The sequence below is a fragment of the Catharus ustulatus genome, chromosome 1, assembly GCF_009819885.2.
Source record: "Catharus ustulatus isolate bCatUst1 chromosome 1, bCatUst1.pri.v2, whole genome shotgun sequence".
Classification (NCBI taxonomy): domain Eukaryota; kingdom Metazoa; phylum Chordata; class Aves; order Passeriformes; family Turdidae; genus Catharus; species Catharus ustulatus.
This window is the reverse complement of record NC_046221.1, coordinates 110,488,854-110,514,325: the sequence shown is the minus strand read 5'-3', so window position 1 is coordinate 110,514,325 and position 25,472 is coordinate 110,488,854. Positions and strand designations below refer to the sequence as shown.

Below are 25,472 nucleotides of genomic sequence, written 5' to 3'. Positions count from 1 at the left end.
ACTTGTGGTGAACAGTATAGATTCAGAACACGGTGAAAAAGGAACAGTATAAAATATTATTGTGTTAATTTTTGCAAATGCAATAGAAATATCCCGATCATGGCATAACCAGTGAGACAAAGTATTTCCTCAATAATACTCTCTATTTCATGCTTAGTAAACATTTCTTAAATGTCATTGCCTCGAAAGCAGAGAGCAGTACCCCTTCCTGTCCTCCTATAAGAGCCTAAAAAGCATGCTGATTGCCTGTTTGGAAATTCAGGATAAAAACTTGATGGAAAAGACCAACTAAGAAAGGCAAGGCAGTATTACTTCACAGTACTGTTTAGCTTTTAAGTTGTATTTCTTTTGATATCCAGAATCTATACATTGCCCGATGCAGTGAATTCCAGAACTCTGCGTAAAAACTGAGTTTAATGCAGCTCAGTACTACTTACTCTCCTCAGACAGAAAATTAAAAGGCTATGAATACCTGAGGTATCAAAGCAGAAACATTTTTGACTTCTGAGACTCCAGAGACTGATTTTTGAATATTTATGCAATACTACCTATTGCAAAAATTCTTACAGCTGAATAATATTAATACCACTAAGCTAAGTGCAACTGAATTTGGAATAGGGGAAAGAATCTCTATGTCATATCATGAAAATAATATTTTTCTGGCAAGAAGCCATTGCACTACCAAAAGCAGAAACTGAAACTGCTTTGGTTTTTTAACTTTTTCTCACAGAGCACAAAAGTAAATACAAAATAAGAAAAAATGTCTACCTCAGAAGGTCAATAAATAAAATGCTGCGCCTCCACTTATAAAATACTCAAATCAGTACAACTAAAATTAACCCTGAAAATGCTGTTTGACTTCCTCATGTTACAGCAATGGCTCTCAGAAATAATAAATAAACAGTACTCCACCTCAGAGTATCTGATATACTTGACACAACAGACAAGACAAATTTTCAAAACTCATTACCAGGAAATGCTTATATTAGCATAACCTGAGCAGGAGGTTTTGTGGGCAGGAATTATATCTCTCTACCATTAACAAAGATGCTATTTTAGCTGCCACTAGACCAGTATGTTTTATTTAGCTTTTTTTTTTTTAGTGTTATTGAGTAATAGCCATATAGAGGTGCAGGATATAATCAAAAGTCTGTCCACAATAGGTGTTTCCTGTAAATATGGAGAACAGCTTTACTAATAGTAAAACTGCATTTTTTTTGGTTCTTAAAGCCATCACCTTTTATGCAAATGCCTAGTTCAACAAGAGAAAAAGAAGAGTGCAAGTTGCTCAAAGGTAAGATATCAGATTGCTCTAGAGAGCTACAACTTTAGAGGGCATGAATATTAGCTTTCACTGTAAAAAAAAGTTACTCAGAAGCAGATCTTAGCTTCCAGGAGAGTAGATATTCATACATTCCATTTATTTTGAAAGAGATTTAGAGGGTTAAAATACATCTAATACCACATGATGTAAACAGCAAAGATGTATTTGTTTCAAGAGATTAGATAGAACAAAATAAAAAACATGCAGAGCAGTGGTTTACCTCAGTTTATCTCATTTTCCCTGTATTTGCATACATATAAATTTATGAGGCAGAAGCTTTCCTTAAGCAGGGAAAAATCTTTAGCAAGTGTTTTACTAGTTTCTATTTTGTACCCTGGAAAAATTGGGGGGGAAAAATGACCGTGTAAAACAGGACCACTGCAGCACCAGATCTACTCAACAAAACATCTTTGTTCCCAAGTAAAGATTTCAACTGGGGGTTTAGGACTGCTGCTAGTACTGTACAGAGCAGTTCTGGAACAAAAACGGGAAACAAAGTAAGAGATGAATGCCTAATTAAAGTCTTTCACATACTATTAAATACAGGCAGTCGATTTTTATACATTTTAACTGTGTTATAGGAAATTATATACCCATATTTAGCAATAAATCTGTCAAACTCACCAAGATTCCAGAAGGAACCTTTTCATGGGCAGCAACATTACTTCTACTTGAGTCATCTTCAACAACATCCTTTTCTGAGTTACGCATCTCAGAAAACAGAAATCTAACTTTCCACAACACAGGTAAATGAAAATATTACAGCCATAAGAAGATGTTGTAGCAGCATTTCTTCTCTTCTCATGGAAGTAGAAGTAGTATGTAAACCATCTGGTCTCTTAGAGGAAACTGCTTGGTATACATTCCCACGCAGAATTATGAGTAAAAAGGAAGTGCTTCTTTAAGAAAGCTCACACAGAAACTCCCTCACCAATAGGCTTTGCTTGAGATGTCCCAGCCCCCTTGCACTCTCCCAGATAAGTAACAACATGGGCTGACTTTGCCATATGTTTGCACTGATAGGTGATGATCTTGGTTTGCATCACGTCACGTGACCGCAGCTGAAGCTCCCACGAAAACAGGGATTTAGTTAATGATTCTTAACCAAAGTCTACATTAGCTCACTTGGAGACTTTTCACCCACTGTTGCAACTCCACCACTGGCAGCAGCACTCAAAGTCCTGGCTCAGCCCATGTCAAGACTGCCTGTTGACACTCCATGTGCTGCTCCCTCTGCCGATGGCGTCACTGGGGCAGCCAGGCATGTTTGATACAGCAAATTTCACAACATTTCAGGGTCTGCTATTTGCAAACTCTCCTCCCTCTTTCTTGAAATTTAAATTACATAATAATAGTAAAGAGACAACTGACCTGGGGTCAAGTTTATATCAAACCATACAAAACCAACGCACAACTAGGTGAACATTTGTTTTCCTGTGGAAATTTTCTTGTTTTCTTCAAACATAATTATAATGCAGTATAACGTGAGTGTGTGGACAAAGGATACAAACTTTTAAAATAACTAGCTCAATGACTCAGAATAAGAATTGATTTTTCATCTGAGGAATTCTGAAATGTCATTCCTTATCTAAATAAAATAATGGATAGGTAAAATAACTTGAAGAAGAGATGTAGTATAAGGAACCAAAATTATGTCCCAAAATGCGAGAGAAACTGTCTGAGGACCATCAATATTCCCTCAGTGAAGACAAGTTCTCACTACCCCAAACCCATGCACCGCCTTCCCAACCTCACGGGGTTACTGTGTGTCTGCTCAGAAGACCATGAAGGATTGCTTCTTGAATTACAATCCTAAAAAAAAAAGTTTATCCAGGACCATACTACTATTGCTCCTCTAAGCTTTGTAAATACATGCCAAAGACTTTGATGCAAGAACAGTGAACCACATTATAGGATGCAGCCAAATAGCCTGTAGGTTTCCAAAATAATTAATGAACTACACTCAAGTCCAAAACTGTGTAAGTGTCCATGACAAAATCCTAACTTGAGTGTTGGGATTGCTATGTCTGCAGTAAGGTTGCAATAAACTGCTGCTATCTCTGAGCCCTTTTCTATACATTGAATAAGTTCATATTTCATCTGGCTCTTACAGGAAAAACTAATGGGTTTTTAGCAAACATGGCAAGTATTTTCACAGAATATTAAGAATTACTAGACACACTCAATTTCTTCTTTCATCATTCCTTTATCCTGTACATTCCATTAAAATACAGAATAAAACATATAGTTATGAGCAAAATGGAAGCAAAATTCTTAAGCCAGTGGCTCTTTTCAGACACTACTGTCTTCATTTTATGCTGGTTTTTTTTCTGTGATATCTATACTATTTCAGTATCATTTACTATTTCAGAGGGACATGATTTTCTTCAAAGCTTATAAAAGTGTTTTAGACGACAGCATTTCTAGAATACAGATAAAACTGTGTCACTGCAGTTAGGTAAGATTTAGGCAGACAATAAGCTTTGTACATTTTGTTAGCCCTCCTGTCTTTTATCTCTCAATATTAATAAGTAAAAAACACAATTCCTGCTCAGTAAGTTTAAGCACAATGTTATGTACTTGCAAGTTGTGTAGGAAAATTAGCTTTTGCTTAGAAAAGCAGGTACCTCAAATTTGGAAGTCTTAGAAGCAATGTTTTACATGCAACCTTAATGAAGATCTTGGGTGTAGGTAGGTTTTCCTGTGGTGTAGTCTCAAAAAGGACTTAGGAGTTTTTTCCCTAGACTCACTCAAGTTAATAATGCTGACAAAGATCATTCACCATCCTGTGTTCTTTCGCTGACCTGCTCTTTGTGGGTCCACACATTTTATTCTGTTCCTCATTAGGCAAAATCCCTGATGGGAAGTATGATTCCATTTTTAATACCTAGTTTTCTGCAGCAATTGTCATAACATACTTGATAGTATTTCATTTAGTTTAACCGCATCTCAGAGATGCAGTATTTTTTTCACCTGGAAAAATCCAGGATAGATTAGGAATTAAACGTGCAGAGGGGTTTAGCATATTTAGAACTTGATTTTTCAGATTTTCCCTCTTTCTTTTACCTCTTCGCACATAGCCTCAACAAGCTACATTTGCAGCTGCAAATCAGATTGCCTTTTAATGACCATCTGGGATATGTAAAAGTCTGACTGCCTGTGAAAATGACATTTAAGTGATTATTTGATTGTACTCTATAGGAACTGTAGAACAAAAGCCACCAGAAAACAGCTACGGGACATTTCCCCAACTTTCATCAGTGCATACCATTATGAGTTCTGGAAGGAAGGAAGCAAAAATCCTATAGCTTCTATCAGCATACAGTCCCAATTCACTCAGAGATCAGAATAAATACGCCAAGACAAATGAATGGACCAAATCCTTCTCCAATTAACATACCCTAATAGATACAGCAAGTACAAGACAACCTTTGTTCATGTTCCAATTATCTCTTTCACCCCTCCTTGTCACACGTAATTTTACTTACTATCAACCAAGATTGAAACACTAGAGTTCTCAACGTCAGGATGGGGTGTGGCACGCTATCCTGACACTGGAAAAGGTCCTTTCTCCACAAGGCTCAACTCCAGTTTCAAAACTCCAACACTTCTCGATTTTCACACACTTTCACACTTTGCTTATTAGGTGCAAAAAAAAAGTGGAGGAGTTGCCAGTTGTCCTACACAGATCACAAAAATCAGACTGAGGCTGAAAACACTCTCTTGTGCCCAAGTTCTTGGTCCCAGCCCTGGCCTGAAGCATCTGCTTACTGAGACTGGAAATACAGCTCTGCTCATTCCAGATTGTGCTGAAACACATTCAGCAGAATATCTCTGACACTAAGTGTAAAAGTCTATCTACTCTCTATATGAATGTTTAAACTTAATTCTAAGGTTATTAACTTCGCTAAAATAAAATAAACTTTGACAGGACTAACAGAAAACACACTGAATGACGATTATCTGCCTCAGATGCCTCCTGAAAGGGACATCCAAATTTTCTAAAAGAAAATAGCTAGAGTTTTTCCTCTAGCAGAGTGGAAAAATATCATCGAGTGCCACTTCTTATTTAAAAAAAAATGATATACTTGCTAGGATTTTCCACACAAAAGCTGAAAGTACCTAAAATATAACACGGAATTAAAATTTTCCATTTTAGCAAATTACATGCAACTAAAAAGGAACTTCTATTCAACAATGTTGAAAAATTCTACTAGGCAGTACTACCTGTTTTTACCTGCAATTTCCAGCTGTCCAAAAAAAAAAAATACAAAATCTCTATCACAATAACACCAAGTACAAAAATTCAAGCAATTAATAGAAGTTAGAGAAACACTATGATACAAAAGTAATGTATTGCCCACTAAACTGGTGGTTAAACATTAAAGCCAAATTAGTTTTGCACCTATGATGCAACATGGTAAATTCCATGCCTTCAAGATCTCCTGTCAGGCGGAATCAAGAGCCATTCAAATCAAAACATTTTGCAGCACAACTTAACTACTTTTTTACCACTGGTGAAAAAAAATAGTAAGAAAGGAAATCCACAGTCTATTTGGAATTAGTGCTTTCATAATTGTGTCAACAGTTTTATCTGTATGATCTGCTATGAATCATCTCATTTCAGTGTTACAGTATCTGTTCTTGTATTAATTTGAGGTTTATTTTTTTTTAAGTTATCCTTTTTTTTCTGTTTACAAAGGAATGTCAGTGAGGATAAACAATACTTTAAGAGTTCATAAATTGAGTTTTACTGACAAAATGAACAGTTCAATCAAACATTTAGGTTACACATATTCAAAATGTTCTTATGCACATGAAGACCTTAACTTCTTTCAAGGTACTGGAAAAAGTAACTGGCTAATCCAAGAGTGCAGCCCTTTGGAATCTGCATGGGCATATCCCACACCACACCTCCTGCCACACTGAACATATTTCCAGCAACACAGACTCTTGTAAGGCCACATCATCCTTGGCTGAACTTATTTCCAGACACATAACACAGAAACCAATGTTTCTGAACAGAAATTCTATCCATCTCATTTTTGGATGAGGTGAGAGAAAGCAGATGAAGTTTTTCCTGTATGTTTCTAGAAAGCACTAAGCATTTCCTTAATAAGCAATCCAGCAATCCCTTATCTTTGTTTTCTCCTTTTAAAAATGTTTCTTTCCAGGCGCTGTTTTGCCCCAGGTGTATTTAAATTTTCTTGCAACCTCCCAAGAAGTCTAAGCAGAAAAAACAGAGTCATGTGTGCACACATGCAATCTATCTATATCTAATCTATCAGTGGTAAATAATTTGGCTACATTTAGAATGGATACACAAAGATTTGAGACTAGTACAAACCTTCAGGATGACAAGAGCAGCAATAATACTTATTCTGAAAAATACATACATGAAATACTTAAAGAGCTCTAAATACTGCGTATATAAATAAGATACCTTTTTTCCCACTTGATAAGATACTTGATAAGATTTTCCACATTGCTAAACCCACGAACATATACCAAACAAAGCAATATCCCTGAATTTAATTTGCATATAAGGCTTGGCTATATTACCAACAAGTTGCATTAAAATGTTAGTCTTACAGAATTCCCACACAGAGGTATTTACATGAGATGCTGGGAAGAGAAAAATTAGATAGAGCTGAGCAAAGTGGCATATGCTTACTCTTTCAGCAAAGCCAATCCACAGCATTACTGAGTTGTAATGACCACAGGGTCACATCTGGCTGAGGGATCTGCTTGCCCCTGGCACACAGCAGCGTGTCTGCACCGTCTACACAGGACACAACACACCTCTGAACTGGCCTCACAGATTTCTTGTTTCTGTCAACAGGCATACTTTTTCCTTCAGGGAATGAATGGTTTTAAGTCACCACTAAGTACTTTTCTTCTTTCAATCACTGTATTTCAGTTCACATCACAAACTAAATTCTAGTTAGCCGAGGGAGAGTCAATTACTTCCATTTCTAATGGAATTGCAGCTTCAATTCATTATCCGAAGCACTTATTTGAAAGAATTTTGAAAAGAATCCTTTACACGTTTCCTTTAAAAGGCTTTTCATAACCATCAATTCAGAAGAAGTGTATTTCCTGAGGAGACAGTTATGCAGTCTAAAAAAAGACAAGTAAACCTAGAGACACAGCCTAAGACCAGCTTAGCTGGCTTCAGCCACATACACTAACAGAAATATGTCACCCAGCACACTGCAGAGTTTTCTATTATTACTTAGCATATTTATGTTTCTGGTATTGAACTTCAGCAGTTTGGATAAAGAAATGGGCCCATTCACCAGCTAAAAATCTCATCTGTTCACTCAGTGCATACAGAAGCAATGAGGAAGTGTCCCTTAGTCTTGGGAAAATGAGTGACTCAGGACAACTTCTGACAACTAATGTCAAATTATGTTAGTGCAAATCTGAAATAAACTGATCTAGCTAGGAAAGGGAAGATAGCATCCTTTCTTTGAGAATTCTCTTGAAACGTAAATAGAAGAAGAAAAAAAAAAAACTCCAAAAAGTGTGCTTAAGCTTTGTCCTCAAGCAGAAAGACAATCTGATTTGACTTAATATGACAGTTTCATATTAAATCAGTCTGCCTGCCCGAACTGAAATGCAAGCACTAAAGTAACAAGTAAGATGAGAGAACAGCTAGGCAGATTAAATTAATTTTTAAGTGCCATATTCTCTGCAAAAGCAGCAACATTTTTTACTATGCTTGAAGTGGATAATTCCATTTATAATTTTTAAAAAAACCCAACCCTCTGCTTACCTATGTAACAAGATCTGTCCAGAGAGGACATCTTTGTATTACTGCAGAACCTTAAACTGTAACTTCAACAAGATCCTAAAGAACATTCTCCAGATACAAAAATCACTGGGATATAGTTCACTCCTATGCTATTTTCTCAGAATGTGCCCAGTAGGGGATGAAGACATCTAATACACACACTTTAGACTTGTATTTGATCACAAACATATCACACACTGTTCCGTGTAAGTCTGAAAACTTCTTCACTGTGGATATCTGTAAGATACAGCACCGAATCTCAGAACAAAAAGTGTCCTTTCATCCCTTTTCAGTTACATAGAACATATTGCTAAATCATTATATAACCAATGATTCAAAATTATTTCATATATAATCCAAAGCTATTAAAAAAAATCCAATTTGGTAGAAATTCTAACTTAAGCGCAGATTCTGTGTTCACACAGACTGTGAGAAACTGTTTTCCTGTATGCTGTGATCCCGCCTTAAATGCATATGGAAAATAAAAAATTGTGATCTAGACTAGTAACCCCAGTGACCATTTCCCAGGAAGAGAAGCAATAACTGCAACTAATTTAACCTCTGGTTTTGACAAAGGTTCCCAAAGTGGCTTTGATCAAAATCCTTTCACCTCTATCTGATCTAGGTTGCAAATTCTCGGAGGCAGAGACCAAGTCATAAAGCATGCAATGCAAAAAAGGGCTGCTCGGGGCCTCAAGGTACATAAGGAGGTGTCAAGTGCCCTAAGTGCAGTTTGGATCTCCCCTTAACTGATCAAGGCTTTACACCAGTGGAAGGAAATGCTAGAGTAGAGAGAAGGGGTATGAAGTTCACTACACTGAAACACTTTATGTGGAGGTCTTTCAAGTAAACAATAACAAAGAATTACACTTACTTTTGCAACAACCGAAAACATTAAGTTCCAAGAAGAAATATTACATACCAAGTTCAAACACCATCTCTTTTACAGGTCACTAAAAAAAAAAAGTCAAACTTTCTGATATGCTTAACTGAAAAGTTATGATACAAGCTTAAAAATCAATATTGCTGACGAGAGTCATTCAACACTGTCCTGGTTATTCCTACTGCAACTAAGAAAAATAACAGATAATACGGCATTTCAGTCAAAGTTCCTGACATCCTGGGATCACTGAGAAACCTTTTGACTTTAGCGTATCAGTTTAATAGTCCATTATATAACAGTAACATAGTTTTACAAAGCACCTCACTTTACACCACTCAAGTAAAGAGATCTTCCTTGATTTTTATAAGGGATGGTAAAACTCTACATTCTTGTATGTTCTGGGATGCAAAGGAACTAGAGCAGGGGTTAGGAGAGAAGGCACAACTTTTGGCCCTGGCTGGAGCTAGCTGCCTAGTATGTATACAAAAAAAAATTGGTTATGTATTCACAAAGTGACAGACATACCCACACTTTAAAAAAAAAAACCGAGAAGGCATTTCATGACTTTTCATTACAACTAATGAATACCTGTACATTCTTAAAATGTACACAATGTTACAATTTTTCCTATTTTGCAAGCATTAAGTGGTCAATACGCAAAACTGTCCCCAGAAATGCTTGTGAAGTACAAAAAACCCCAACTGAAACCAAAGAAAACCAGAATAGACCCCAAGTATTTCTGTGATGTTTGAGGATTCCTTACAACCTGGGTTATTCTATGACTCTAAGGTGTAAATTTTATAAGATTGTGTGTCATCTTCTCTGACAGCGCCCTAAATAATACCACATACCACTATGGTATACGGCTAACAAACACTTTCTTGGAACAACAGTGGAATTTCGTTTGGGGAGGGCAAAAAGGTAACCAGATGATAGGCACGTACAGAGTGCAGCCACAACACAGGTATATTTATGACATCATTTTTCTGGACGGAACTGCACACGTTTACACTGCCCTGATGCCTCCTGTATGTACTCAGTAACCACTCCAGGAGAAGAAAAACGTAGCTCACACAAATTAGACCAGACGCACGCTCGCCAAGACCCCAACGAGATGCACACAAAAAACCTCGGGCAGCGCAGCTCCACCTCAGAGTCCTCAGACAGGGCAGAGGGACAAACACGGCAGGCAGAGGCGGAGCGCCCCGCCGGAGTTCAGTGCCCGAGTTGGAGGGCAAGGCGCGGGCAGTAGGGCGAGCCGAGCCGAGCCGAGCCGAATACCGCGGAGTGCCCGAGCGGCACCGAGCGCGCCGGCAGCACCGCCGCTCCCGCCAGCCCCGTGTGGCGGCAGCGCCGGCCGCCGCCCCCAGCGCCGCTCTGCCCCGCCGCACAGCGCGGAGCCGGGGCACGGCAGGGCAGCTTCCCCTTCGCTCCGCCGGCCTGGGCTGCGGGGAGCCGCGGGCAGCGTCCGGGGCGCCGGCAGCGCGGCCCCGCTTCGCAGCGGCGGTTCCGGGGAGGTTCTCACGGCTCTCTGCGCCGCCCTGCCTTCCTCCCGCTCGCTCCCCTTCCCTCCCTGCCCGGTGGTCGCCCGGGCTCGCCCCCCGCACGCAGGCAGGGACACCTCGCGCCGAGCCGAGCCGAGCCGGCGACAGCGGCCCCTTCCCGCTTACCTCGAGCGGGGCCCGGCGGGAGCCGGCGCCAGCCGAGGCGGGACGGACGGTGGCTGTAGGGAGGGATGGAGGGACGGGAGCGGGGAGCCGGGGGAGCCGCGCCCGGGCGGGTGCGAACTGCGCCAAGCGGCGGCCGTTGCTGCAGCGCGTGCACGCCCGCGCGCGCTCCCGCTGGCGGCGGGGGCGCGCCTGGCCCGGGGCGCCACGTGACCTTGGAGCGGCGCCGGCGAGGAGGGGGAAGGGAAGCCGGCGCGCGTGCGCGCGGCGCGGGAGCGGCGGGCGCGGCCCCGGCGGCACGTACCGCTTCCCGGAGCCTCCCGCCGGGAGCCCGCGCGGCCCTCGGGGCCCAGCCGGCCCTGGGAGCAGCCGGTCACAGCCGTGATCTGAGCCGGGGCTCGGCAGTAGCCCCTCGCGCCGGCTGCCTTCGCGGCGCTCGCCACTTCCTACGTCTGTCACTGCATCCTGCTTCTGAAAGTTACCGGCGCACCCACAGGAGGGGGGAAATACCTTTTATTGATACACATCTGCATACGTACATAGATATACATGTTATATAAGTGCCGTAGTCTTTCTGTATCTATGTTCCATAGTCTCAAGCTGCCAGGGGAGGTTTCAGCTGGACGTTAGAGGGATTTTTTCACAGAAAGGGTGATTAGACATTGAAATGGGATGCCCAAGGAGGAGGTGGAGTCACCCTCCCTGGAGGTGTTGAGCAGTGGCACTCAGTTCCACCCATGCTCTGGTTGACACGATGATGTTTGGCCATAGGTTGTACTTGATGATCTTGGACGTCTTTTCCAACATAATTAATTCAGTCATTCTTATTTATATATATATATATATATCTATTTTGTCATGAAAGTGTAGAATTGCCAAATCAGAACGTGTCCAGCAGGCTGTGTCTGCATTTCAGGACAGCAGCTTCATTTGCCCATTGCTGTTATGATTCACACCCCTGCTTGCTGAAGGTGGTTTGGTGATGTGTTATTATTTACCTGAGTCACACTATTGCCCACAGGCCCCAGATGATACTGTGACATGATATGTACTAAACCACGGTAGTATTCTCCCTTCAAACGATTTGCACCATAAAATACGGAAAAGTAGAGGGGAAGCGGCATAACGAAATACAATTCGGGTTTCACAAATGTGAATTGTTTAATCACTACCCATGTTGCTTCTTTATTTTATTGTACTTCTATTTGTCTACCAACTACTTTTTCATCCACCAATCTGTTGACAAAAGTTGTGTTAACAGCTGGCTTTACTCCACTTGGTGTTAGACCCATTTTAGTTTTTCACATAGTAGTCATGTGGTTGTCACATAATGAGAAATCAGGCTGGTCAGCAGAGTATTCAGGGAAACTGACAAAAAGACATGCTAGCATGCAAAATAATATATAGACAAAATTTATTGTGATAGTCCATGTATCTCTTCAAAGATGCTTGTCAATCTTTTTTCTACCAGTCCTACAAAGAGATAAGATCTGTTTATTCATCTGTACCTCCTGGGACAAGCTGCCTAAAAGATTATAGCCAGTGAGTTTGCTTATTTGCAGATAATATATTTAAATCCATTTGAACATGGAACTAAAACAAATCTTATTCCTGCATAACATGCAGGCTGGGTTTTCAAGGAAAGTGGTTAATGGAAGAAGGCACAAACACAGAATTACATGGGTAGGGTGACTGTATTATGCATTTGTAAAAAGGAAGGTCAGATTTCACGGCTGTCCATTGTGATGATGTTATTGTCATGTCAGGAATTCTGAGTCAATCTTGGAACACTTTCCAGGACTCAGGATACATGGAAGCAACAAAGAGTAATGGAACAATTTGCCACCCTTCAGCGCAACCATTTTTCAGCTGCAGCAGTTTTCTGAAGAGGCCTCCTGTTTGAGTATAGTGTTGCAATAATAATTACCTAGCCACATTAGCATAACATCTGTCACAAACACACAGTCTGCAGATCATTTCCCTGCTTTGCCGAGTTCCTTATTTGGCATCTTAGTCTCACAGTTTGTGCGGGTAACCTATTCAGCAATTGCTCGAACAGAGTATCTTCATTTGTGTTTCTGTGATCTTATCCTTGCTGGTTGCAATGAGAAATTTTTTTAGTGGAGGGGATTCTCCTTTTCAACACCAGCCAGCCCTGTTCACAGGGAGATAAGAGGCAGGGGCTAAATCTGTCATATGTCCTCAAATATTGACATTAAGCTAAATCCTATTATAAAAATAAGCCAGAAAAATCCTTACTTGAAAAGCACTAACAAATTGGTAGATCGTACTTTTCTGTTTCAAACCTGGAATAGGTGCTTCTGAGTAAAGAGCATTTATTTGAAAACACAGTGTCTTCCCTTTAGGTAACATTTACCATTCCAAAATTACCACCTCTACATGATCAGGACTACTGAAGTAGACATCCCTCATTATTCTCCTTTCATATTCTTTACTCTTTTGCACTTACACATAGAAGTTTCCAGGCAAGCTGTAAAATGGCTTGCATTTTCCACAGCTGTATCTATCAGGTGGGATTGGTTTCTGTTGTGAGTGTGTGGAGTGGTGTAGCCAGGAGCTCTCTACATCGATGCACCATTTGAGGTCCTTGTTGAACCACTACTCACTGTTGGTTAATCCAGGGCCTCCAGGGCACAGGTAACCTGCTACCTCCTCTATGTTAATTTTGCCTTTTCACCACAAATGTCACTATTGTTTCCCCCATCAGGGTGAGGGGAGGGTGTGATGAGAGCAGCTGCTTACTGGTGTGGTTATTTTGGTGAATTTGAAAGTGTTACCCAGTGCCATATGTAAATCAGTGGCTCTTCAACTAAGGATCATGTCTGGCAGCAGCAGTGTGAGAGAGCCTGCTTAGGGCTACCTGCACATAAGGCAGAAAAAGAGCTGACATTATTGATGAGATATTGTTATGTCATTTTGCCTGTTTGTACACATACGACACTTGGAAAAAACCCGCTGTCTGGAGCAGTCATTTATTATTTATTATTATACACGCCATCACCCCTGTTTATACTCCAGCAGACAGGATTGTATCTTACCCTGCAAACCTATGAGACTCCTTATCTCTGCCTCTTAGTCTTGACCAACATATGTCCCTCAGAAGCATTTTCCATAATGTCTCTCAGATCAAAATGACATTATGACAGGACATGATGATTTGGTTAAGTTTAGTTTATCTTTTTAATTCCATTTAAGAGTAAAAAAAAAAAAAAAAAGAAAAAAAAAGAAGGAAAAAGAAAAGAAGTTAATAGCAAGAATTCAAGAATTCAGGGCTATAAGGAACTGTAACCTGATCCACCAAAATTTTTAAACACACCAATAGTCCCAAAAATTGATGGACTTGTGTGTAGAGTTAACATATTTGGTTAAGCCAATGGACTCAGATCAAGTCTCATATCAGCAATTTTTCTCCATTCTTTGTCAACCATTAGCAGGTGTTTCACAAACAATTTTCTGATAATAGATATGACTGGATTTCAGGCCTCCTGTTAAGAAGTTCCTTATCATTGCCAAAATCACGGCCTAATTAAGCAGGAGGTTTTATTCTTGTCCTGTTAGGACAAGTGATGAAATGGCAAATGGAAATAACTGTGCTAAACTGGATGATAGAAGATGCAAGATTGGGAAAGAAGGAAGGAAAGGTGTTTCTTTGGAAAATTTGCAGAAGAAGATTGCAGGAAAGAGCTCTCACATAATGAAATGGGAAGTGACACAAGGGCAAAAGTCAGCAGAAGATTGCATCCAAATCTGGGGCCTTCCTTCCTCTCCATCAGCCCCTTATTCTCTCTCTCACAGTACCTTTATCTCTAGAAGCCCTTGTGAAACAGAGCTGTTTCTAACGTTTTTCTCTTTACAGCTTTTGTGGCACTTTTCCCTGGAAAACATTTTGGTTCAATTCTTAAAACTCAATGTCCTTTTAGCAAGAAAAAACACACAAACAAACAAACAAAAAATGGTGGGGAAGAACTTGTTGTAGGTGTCTCTCCTGTATAAGTGCAGATTAAATGGGATGTCATTTATGCGTTTACCTTATAGTTGTTGTTCAAGGGCAAAGAGCAGAAGTGCTCTATGCTAGTTGAAGGATGATCTCAGTTTGCAACTAGCTACTTCAAAGATTATAGCTTAATATATTACCAAATTATGTCTGTCAGTCTCAGAGCACAAACAGATCTTCCTTAATCATTGGCTAACAAATCCAGAAGAATTCAAGGACAGCTGGAATCACAGTGCCTTTACTGCAGTGGAAGTCAAAGCCTATTTTTCTCATCCTTTTTCATCTTCAAAAATCATCCTTTGTGGTTTTAGAAGGTGACTGGATGATATAGCTTATTGCAACACTTTCCCTTGTTGTTAAGTACAGTTATTAAACCACAAGAACGTGAATTTCTAGAAGAGTTATAAATTTGAATTGTGCTGAAAGGAAACATGTAGGTGAGAAATTAGAAAATAAAGAGAAGTGCACTTCAGATAAACATTGCATCCAGTGCCTGAGTTTAAATGTAGTCAAATGATTGTGTGTTTGATAGGAGATCCTGTTGCTACAGAAATAATTTGCATTCTATCGTTATGTAATGCACAGAAATTGAAACAATTTTTCATACATATAATGGAGAATAGAATATAATTAATATATTTAAAATGCAAGAAAGAAATTATTCAACCACAGTAATAGATAAGCTTTAGTATACTCAACAATTCTCTTAATATTAACTTTGAATGTTTTGTTACATGTCTGTTAAACACCAAAGCTTCAGTAATCAAAAAAGGGAGGGTAATCTTTGATATGTGTATCTCGTTACTGTGCATAATGACATTATTCTTCTGGATAGCAAATGTATTCCTGTAGAATGATTTGACTCCATTTCCAGCTTTATGAGGAACCATTCAAATTTAACAAAAAAATCTCCAAACTCTAGTGCATTTTAGTTTAAAAATTTAAAGCTATTTCCAGTAGGTTTTAATTGAAATATCAGGAAAATAGTGCTTTTTCTTGCAGCAAAAAGCTAAAAGCTGATTCTGCTACAATGACACGAAAGAGAGATCTGCTGTTGGCTTCAGGGTGAGAAAAATGGGCTTTGCAATCTGAGATTTGGGGTATTTTTAGAACATTCTTCTGAGATCTAGCTTGATTTCTATTAAAGCTAATGAAAAGACCCCCACGGCATTTTGCAGGAATTGGATCAGGCTCTCAGTGGTACAGTCTGTTCTATAAATATCTTACTCACTGCCGTTGGTGTTCGTGGCAGACAGACTCCCAGCCCGAAGGAGCTGTGAGAGGTGATGCATCTTTACAGATGTAAGGCAGCTTGAAATAATTGTCATGGCAAGGGAGAGGTGTGTGAAACAGCCTGCAGCTTTGCACTGCTTTTGAGGGGCCACTCTCTGTAACTCTGACAGAGTGACAGAATTGCACATCTCTAGGTATTTGTCATTTTCTGTAATAATTGGATGAGAAATTACATGCAAATGGAAATGCTCCTTACTGTTTATGTCCTTCGCTGCTGGGCTGTAATACATAGATTTAGAAAAAGATGTGGTGGAGAACTGAGTCAAGCTCGATGTCAAACAGTACGTAAGTGTAGTTGGATGATTTTAGTTGTGGCTCAGTCTGCATTTAAGTTTCTCCCTACACATTTTGTGTAGAAGTCAGTATTTTGATTTCTACAATTTTTCCTCTGTTTCATCCTACATCCTTCTGTCACTCACTATGGACTATCCAAGTTGTTTAAACCCTTTACACTGTTTGCAGAAACATTATTACTCTACTTGCCTACATATAAGTGTTCTATCCAGTATTTCATCCAGCCAGAAAATTTCTGTTGGTTTTAAAAAGAGTTGAATAGAATCCTGTTGGAATTCTACTAGAAGGAAATTACAGTAATTTCACAATTATAAGCCGCACCTGATTATAAGCCTCACTTTCGTTCGCAGCGAGGATGCTTGCACAACTTTCACAAAGTTGCCAATTAGTAACAGAATTGCGGGATTGCAGAGTTTACTGGCTCAACTTGGGGCTATGCGGCTCGGATTGGCCCTGCTTTTCCCCTGCTGGGGCCCTGCAGGCTTGCATTGGCCCCACCACCCCCCCGCCGGAGCCGTGTGGGCTCGGATCGGGGCTGGGTGGGCTTGGATCGGCCCCGCTTTTCCCCTTCCAGGGCCGTGTGGACTCGGATTGGCCCTGCCGCACCCCCGCCAGGGCAGGGTGGGCTCCGGTTTGGCTCGGAGCCATGCGGGCTTGCACTTCCGGGTTGGCAAATTTCTAAACCTCATCAATATATTGACTGCACCTGATTATAAGCCACACTTCTGGGTTCGGACCAAAATTTTAGTCAAAATGGTGTGGCTGTAAGGCGCACCCTTTTGACTAAAATTTCCCCCCGAAACTGGAAGTGCACATTATAGTCCGGTGCGCCTTGTATGATGGACAAAGTGGCAAAATTTGCCAACCCGGAAGTGTGAGCCGCAAGGGGGAGTGGCCCCACAGCAGGGCTGGGCTGGCCTGTGAGGGGGGAATGGCAGCGGGGCTCTGCCTGGCTGTGAGTGGGGAATGGCCCCGCAGCAGCGTCAGGATGTGAGGGGAGAGGGGCTCCATGGGGCGGGCCCGCCGGCATCGGGGCGGCCGCTGCGCGGGGTGGGAAAAGCCACCGGAATCGGGGCAGTGGTGGTGCGGGGCGAGCCCACTGGCATCGGGGCACCCGGAGCGCCAGGGAACTCCCAGAGCAGCAGGGCCCCGGGAACACCTCACGGAGCGGCAGTGGGCATTCCCCGGCCCCGAGGATGCCGCACGGAGTGGCGGCAGGCATGCCCCGGCCCTGGGAACGCTGCACGAATTGGCGGATACAGGCGGGTCCAGGGGCCCATGGCTGCCGGGTTGGGGTGGGGCCTCAGCCAGCAACCGCGTGGGGGGAGCTGGGGGTGGAGCCTCGCTGCAAAAAAAAAAGTGCGCCTTATAGTCCAGTGCGCCTTATCTGATCTACAAAGTTACAAATTTTGCCGACTCCCGGGGGGTGCGCCTTATAGTCCAGTGCACCTTATGGTCGTAAAATTACTGTACTGTAATTTCTTCTCCTCTGGGATATCATCATCTTAACTTCTATACATTTACATGCTATTGAGATGCTTTGCTTTCTTATGCTAACAGTTCTATAAGGATGGATTAGAAACTGGTATTCCTTGTGTTTACAGTATTTCTACATTAGTCATAGATCTAGCACCTAGAAATACCAGTGAAATTCAGTGACTTTTCATCAATAATCCATCTGGAAAAAGACAATACCATGTGATTGAGCCTTCTTAGAGTTGAAAACAATATGAATATTCTCCTCGTAATTAAAACATCTTATTTTAATTTCTTATGGTTTATAGCTTCTGGTCACTTTAAAGTTGAACTCAGTTTGCATAGCAACAAAATAAATTCTGACCTTTATTTTTATTGGTTTGTTTTTCAGCTTGAACTCTGCTTCTTCCAATGGTATCTAAGCATTTGCAAATGAGTAATATTTTCCTATATCTTCAGTACATAAACATGTGAATGAACCCAGTAATGAACGTGAATGAGCAGAGCAGTGATTTAATGCAGAGATGCTTGCCTTGCATTTATTCCTTACTTACACAGCCATGAAGCTACACTCTTATAAGAAACCAGTGGATATGATGATAATGAGTGGAAGAAGGGATAGTCTTGGGCTGAGCCTCTGAGGAAGAAGAGCAGTGGCTTTATCAGAAATCTGAGTGCTGTGGCAAAATTGTGGAGGAAAATCAGGATGTGGGGCAGGTGATACTTCATGGGTTAATGCTGTATCCACAGTAACTCATAAAGGCTTTAAGGGAATTAATGAAGTGGAGAGGACTGGAAAGCAGTCATGTGAGTCTTGGTGATAAGAAATGGCCAGATGCAATCCTGATCCACCTGATGAAGCAGGTTTGCATGACAGAAACTTGTATCAAATGGAAACTACTTATGCCCCCCTTCCCACATCCATAGGAGACGGTTCTATTTCCAGAGCTCTTCCACTGTGGCCAAACTGGTCATGGGGAAAAGTAGAGCCCACATGGCATGAAGAGGACTGTATATATAATTTAATTGAAAAAGTAAGCAGCATCTGCCTCAAGCTGTGATGGCCTATAAATATTGATTAACACATCCATGTAACTGATACCGACATTCCTTTACACTGCAGTGAATATGTCAGTTCTGGACAGGATTTGCTCCAATGAACTCTGCTTATAATGGACATTTTTTAGTAATTAAATTCACATTGACAGTACATGTATCATTATTCAGATGCTTAGAAATTCCTGTAGTGCAGTTATCTGGTGCTGAGACTTAAGTGCCCATGTACTATGCATTTAAAGTTAGGAAATATTATAAATATCACAAAAAAACCTCCTATTAATAAAATTCTGTGTTAAAATATTATGGTTAAGATACCACTCATGAAATCTCAAGTTGAATTTATTATCCTGTTTGTGACAGGACCACATTCTTCATTGAAGTTCAGTGGGGTTTATCCAAGGCTGCTTTTTCTGGTGGTTTCTTTGCCTGCCTATCCAAGCTTTCCGTGGGTTGAGGAACCTTTTCTGCTGCTCCTGCTTTTCCAGCAGTCTTCTTTGCTGCTTGCTGGTTGCTTTTTATACCCTTTTCTGTTTCCACAGGGGGTATTTCATTTGGATCAGGTGTCTCTTCTGTAGCAGTAATTTCTTCTATGTGGGGCTTAATAAAATCTGATTTAGGAGAAGTAATAAAATTTCTGAGTAATCCTCAGTAGCAATATTTACTGTGCTCAGCAACATTTCACATTGGTTATGACCTTATCATGTTCTTTTCCTCTTTCCCTACCCATATAAAGAGATTCACACATAGCATTACTACTTCCTACGGAACAGCCAAGCCCAAGTCTTTATGGTCTCTAATTTAAATGGTTAAGAGGTAAAGTCACCTAATTTACAGGATTGCTCAGAAAAGTCTAGCATACCAGTAAGGCAAGAGAGGAAGGAAATGCTATAAAATATTTGTTCTTGCCTTAGGAGCAAAAAGAAGTGGGGGGTGGGGTGGGTGGGAATTCAAAGTATAAAATGTTCTGTCAGAAATTATATTACATGTCTACATCCTGTATACAAAGAAAAAATACTTAGACAAAAAATATGTAAAACAGGTGTTCTGATATTGTCAGAATTTAAGACCGATTTGGAGCTAAAATGCTCTGTATGGGAGAGATGTAATTGTGAAGAATAAATCATTGTCCAAATAGCAATTCTATAGTAAGAGTTTAAAATAACAATCTAAAATAATATACAAGTAATATTTTTATTTTTCTGCACTTCCTGTAAATGAGACAAAAATGGTCACTTATAACTCCAACTTTACCATTCAATATGGACACAAAACTAGGAGAGAATAATTGATTCATCTCAAGTGGCTAAACAGTCAGAGTTTTCTAAAAGACTTAGGCATTTAGGGACCCTGACTCAGCAAGGCCTTATTTTTGGTGAAATATCCAACATCTAGCTGCTGAAATGAGTCTCACTTTGGAAAATAACATCATCTATGTATGTATACATGCTTACAAAGTCTTTCCTCATTCAGAAATTTAGAAGTGTTTATTAGGACTTTAAAAGCTTCCACCAGCCAGATTAGTCAAGGTGACAACTCACAGTGGAAGTAGAAAAGGAGGTTTAAAAATATTGATTTAAGTCTCTTTCACTTAGGCCTAACCTGTAATTCATACTTTGCATCTGTTGTTGATTAAGAGCATATGTACGGTAAAACTTGATTTATTGGGACCTATTAAATATTGATTGGCACAGACAATTAACTCCATAACAATTTAACCAGTTTTTGATTGGAATAGAAGACTCTAACAGTGAAAATGCTCTTACCTTTCTTTCCCCCTTCCTTCTGTTTGCTTGTTGTCGTTGCTTTTTTCTTTTTAGATACAGTTTTGTTATTTTGATTGTGTCCTTGGGCTGTGTCAGTCTGCCCTGACACAGGCATCACAATCACCTGAAGCAAAGCAAGAACAAAATGTGCACAAGCGAGACATGTGGATGCATCACAAATTCAGCCTGAAATCACCATACCTGAATCCCTGCAAGCAACACCTTTTGAAACAACTTCTTACTCTAACTTTCAGGGACTCGTACATCTGCCAAAGCAAAGCAAAGTAGAATCCAGCCTGTTACCTGGGAGGTGACCCATTGTATTCCCTGGCTGTTCTGCCAAGAGGAGGCAGGCAGGAGGACAGATTTTGGAAAATAAAGTAGTAGAAATAAACTGTTGCCAAAATGCAACCATTTTTAAAAACAATACTGATTAATAAACATCAGTTATTGCAAAGAGCAAGTCATAGTCTTGTTTGGGCTCTGGAGGATGGAAGAGCTGTGACTCTGTTATCTGTATGTTTTATGTCACGGGACAAAGATGGAGTGACCTGCACCTCATCTGTGAATTGGCTTCACGTCCTACTAAGCAAAATTATAAAATAATTTAGCATTAGTCCTTTAAACTCGGGAAACTTGCTCTATCTCAAATTATGGATCTTCTCATGATCATATTTTGAAATTTAAAAATTAAGCCTTGTTACTTTGTCTATTTTACTCAGTTGCTGTGACTAGATAATCTGAACTTTTTTCGGTGACAGATGTTGATTCATTAAAGGACATAATTACACACACCTTAAAAATGCAATAATGTCATCAATTTAGATGCTTGAGTGTTAAATATTTTAGGAGATAAGGCTATGTGAACATATAATGTTTATGTGAAACACCAAACCCACATCATTTTTGCATAATTTCATTTTTAAATTCCCTGTGATGTGAAATCTGTTCAGGAAGAAAAAGAGATTTATACCAGATAAACTTAACATGTTCCTTGAAACTAGTGATACTATTAGGGCAAGCACATACACTAAAGTTAGGCATGTGCCAATGTGTTTTGGTAGTTCATTAAACTGATATGACTAAATATATATAAAATATAACTAAATATGGATTATTTTTATAAGATTAAGATAATAATCATTAGCCCTTTATAAAAACTGATTTTTTAAAAAAAGAAATTGCTAAAATCGGCATTTTTGCCATTGGTAACTATGTTGAGTCTATTTTTATCTGAACCATTAAGAATTCCTTCATGCTTCCACTTCTTTAACATTAGCTGACAGTAAACCTCACGTGGGAAGGGTTTAAGTGAGTGTTAACTGTGCAAGACTTAGTGGGGGAATCCTCACAGAAATGCCAGTACTGCACCAAAGTGAGTGCCTGGGACTGCAGCACTATTTCTGCAGTCACAGGAGCTAGAAAAGACAAGGGAGAGTGTGTGAAAGGTGCACACAGATCATAATTAGACTGAAAATATATATGTTAGTTCTTTAGATTTTGATGTGAAGAATTGTGCTGTTGTGAGACTAGTCATGAAAACATTTATTGACATGGGACATTGCTCTCGTAAGTAGCAACTGTGCTGACAAGTGCTTCTAATCCTAGCCTATACAAATAGTATCACAGGTACATATCATACATATGTCCAGCAGGTTCTGTTCCTTTTCCTCAGCTGGTGTAATCAGCAGCATTGTAAAATAGCAGACATGGAGTTTTTAATCTGTGTTAAGTGCATTCAAAGATCTGGATAAATGTTTTTTTTTTCTCTGAAACATTTTTGTGTAACAAAAAAACCCCACCCACTTGTTTTTTTTTTTTTTTTTTGGTATTACAGTGAATATTCTTCTTGTACCTTTAAGAGGTCTTTATAAAATATGTTATTTCTGAATCTCCAGTGTTATTTTCTATCTAACAAAATACTTACATATCACAATTCATACCCAGGTGCATTGAAAAGCATGGGATTACTCCCGTGACAGAATTTACAAAAATACCTTGTTGACTTAAGATGTGAAGCAGTGAAGTTCTGCATAGAGACGTGTGAAGAGATGCCATTGTGGTTTCCTTGTAAACAGCAAAGTGAAGATTAACAGGGATCTAAAGGGAAGCTGGAGGTAATTACAGTGGTGAAAGCATTAAGACACTAAGATACTGTGCACAACTACACGAGCTGTGACTAATAAAACAAGACACAGTGAAACAAGCTTGTGATGGAAGGAAAGAAGTGAATTCGGTTTATTTGTGAACATAGAGCAGAGTTCATACACTTTTACAGACACACACACATATATTATTATCCTGGCCTCCTAAGCCTTATTTTCATTTATGTTACAGTACTGTTACCCTCTTTGGGCTGATTAAACAATATTTAGGGCTGCAAATGACACCCATATTCAGGCCTCACTAAATTAACACAGCAATACAAAGGGGCCTTAACACAGACAAAAACCAGCAATTATTTCTCTGTGATCTAACACATTCCATTTATGCTGCTTTACCAAAGCTGGAACAAATCATAACTGCTGCTTAAATACGCCCCGATCATTTTTGATCTTTCCATCTACCTCATTAGTTGCTTCCACTAAAAACAATTCTTGACCATTTCCTTCTAGATGCTCCAGGAAGAGTGTCAAATGGTGGGCAATGTGTTTACAGACAGCATGTACTTGGCCTTGCTTAAAATGCTACAATTAGTTTCCGTGGAGTTAGCAGTAAGAAAACATTTAGGAAAGGCCCTGTTTTCCCTGGCATAAATAAATGTATTAGAAGCAAATGTGAAGTGAATGGAAAAATCCAAGGCTGACTGCTAAAGCAGAAAGCCATTTACACACATGGATTATATCAGCCTAACATCCAAAATCTCTGTATTTCTGTCTTCTAGACTTAAATTCACGCTTTCATTTTATCCTACTTCTTTTTCTCTTGCTCAACCTCTCGCTCTTCCTCAGGTATGTACACACTTACAGTGACGTCGCTGGTCTCTGTGCCATACTTGTTCTTCACCACAATGCTGTATTTCCCAGAGTCTTGTGTGGACACAGTAGAAATGGAAAAGCTGACATTTTTTCCAGATTCATACTTCAGGATGCAATTGGCATCTGATACAAATGATTTTTCATTCTTCAGCCATGAGACCTCTGGGGTGGGATCTCCCCAGACAGTGCAAGAAAGATTAAGCGCCTGTAGAAAAAGCAGAAAGGAATATTGAATCCATAAATATTTGCTGTGTTTTTTGATGCCTGCCTCTCCAAATATTCCAGCTTCCCATTTAGCTTCCTGCTTTTAGTAAAGGGATGATAATCAGTAATCAATAATTCATGTTACTCTTCTCTATCATAAAGGAAAAGAAGGAATTCAATTAAAAAATGCCATTAAAACCTTTCAATATTTTATGGACCTCCTTCTCTACTCTCATGATCATTAGTAGAGGTTTCTCCTCTAAAAAATATGTATTTTTTAATATAAAATTAGATATTACCTGCATTTGTGTGTTAGACCTGAAATGAGATTTTAATGAACTGTCAGATGGTTTTGTTCACATTAAGCTCACTATATATATATATGTTTATATATATATATCCCATAAGGAAAGAAAGTGTGCTTGCTTTTTTAGATAACTTTTGGGATCCTTTTAAACTATGCCCTGACAGCTCTTCTAACAGACTTGAAGAGTTTTATACACTTCTGTAAAACTATTTTTAACTGAAATCAATACAGGCTTTACTCATTCTTTGGTGCTCATGTAAGTATTTCCCTTTGATGTTAGCACTGCTTCTAAGGACTGAATTCAGTCCCATCAGCCTGTAGAAAGTATCTTCACTGTTAGAGAATCATATTGTTGGAGAGGTCACTGGCAACTTCTACCTTCAGCAGGCTGGTAAATCTCTTGGGCACACTTTGTACAAGCCTTCTTTTTTCTTGCCAGCTAAGAAATTAAATGTTGGGATGAAATGATACATGTAAAGATCCCCTCCACCGTGCTATGGCAGTCTTCTCAAAAATATTTGCAAAAGTGAGTATCACATAGAGAGTCAAATGTGAAAAAAGTTCGTATGACAATTCAGTGGTACATAGGCCTTTTTTTGGAGCTTTATTTAGGAAGGAATTTATTTATATGTAAATATTGGATAGTACACTGGTTTAAATTTAAAATGCCATTTAAAGGGGAATCTAACTGCACTAGAAATTGAAGAACTTTTACTGCAAAGAAAGTGGTCTTCAGTGCTTCATTAGGAATGGACTAAATGACAAATTAGGAGTAGATGAGATTTGACTTGACTGGAATCAAGTATCTCTTCCAAGCCTCTCTCCAACTCACTGCTTCTTATCTGCTAGTGTGATAGTGGAAGATGGAACAGATGGGGGATGCCTGGAAGGCTGTTGAAATGAGTGGACAGAAAAACTGATATGTCTATAAAAGTGAAAGGTGTTGATATCTCTGAGAACAAAGTAAAAATCCCCACGTGCCCAACCCAAGGACCAAAAGGAGAGCAAAAGGGAAGAGGAAGTCTTTCCTCTATCAGCAACGCGTAATTCTCGGTACTGAAGGAGGGCAGATTGCAATTTAGAGGTGGTTATGGCATGGTGGAAATGGCCTCTGTCTGATTTCCTGCAGCACCTACAGCTGGCGACCACGTGGAGCTGTTGACTCCCTTCTCTCGTAGCCCACTGGTATGAATGTGGTTTCAATTGCCAAATCAGTTCATCTTTTTGAAAAACAAGTGGGAAACCAGAGGTTTTACATTCCCCCCTCTTCCTTCTCACTCTGGATACAAACATGCCCTCATCCTTAGCCGAGCAATGTGTATGGACCCCTTCAGGTGCTCAACATTTCATTATTGTCTTCTGATTCTCTAGCAAGCAAGAGCTCAGCACCAAGTGGCTCCAGCTGCCACTCCA

General features: G+C 39.9%; 2 protein-coding genes across 5 annotated transcripts in view; both read right to left on the bottom strand.

Moving 5' to 3' along the window:
• LPIN2 (lipin 2) overlaps positions 1 to 10,837 on the bottom strand; it is a 41,777-nt gene extending 30,940 nt beyond the window's left edge. Inside the window, exon 1 of one of the 2 annotated variants that reach the window (XM_033063624.1) lies at positions 10,674 to 10,837. Coding sequence is in view for 1 of the 2 variants with exons in the window: in XM_033063618.2 (XP_032919509.1) it covers positions 1,949 to 2,035 (87 nt within the window). In the remaining variant the exon portion in view is untranslated. Of the gene's footprint in view, positions 1 to 1,948; positions 2,169 to 10,673 lie in introns of those variants that run through there. The other variant, XM_033063618.2, reaches the window with a different exon arrangement.
• An 8,282-nt stretch (positions 10,838 to 19,119) lies between these two features.
• Positions 19,120 to 25,472, bottom strand: part of MYOM1 (myomesin 1) — a 68,249-nt gene continuing 61,896 nt past the window's right edge. For 2 of the 3 annotated variants that reach the window (XM_033080521.1, XM_033080529.1), the window contains one exon: positions 22,787 to 23,753. In XM_033080521.1, coding sequence (XP_032936412.1) covers positions 23,481 to 23,753 — 273 coding nt within the window. In that variant the 3' untranslated portion in view covers positions 22,787 to 23,480. Of the gene's footprint in view, positions 19,416 to 20,570; positions 20,695 to 22,786; positions 23,754 to 25,472 lie in introns of those variants that run through there. The other variant, XM_033080539.1, reaches the window with a different exon arrangement.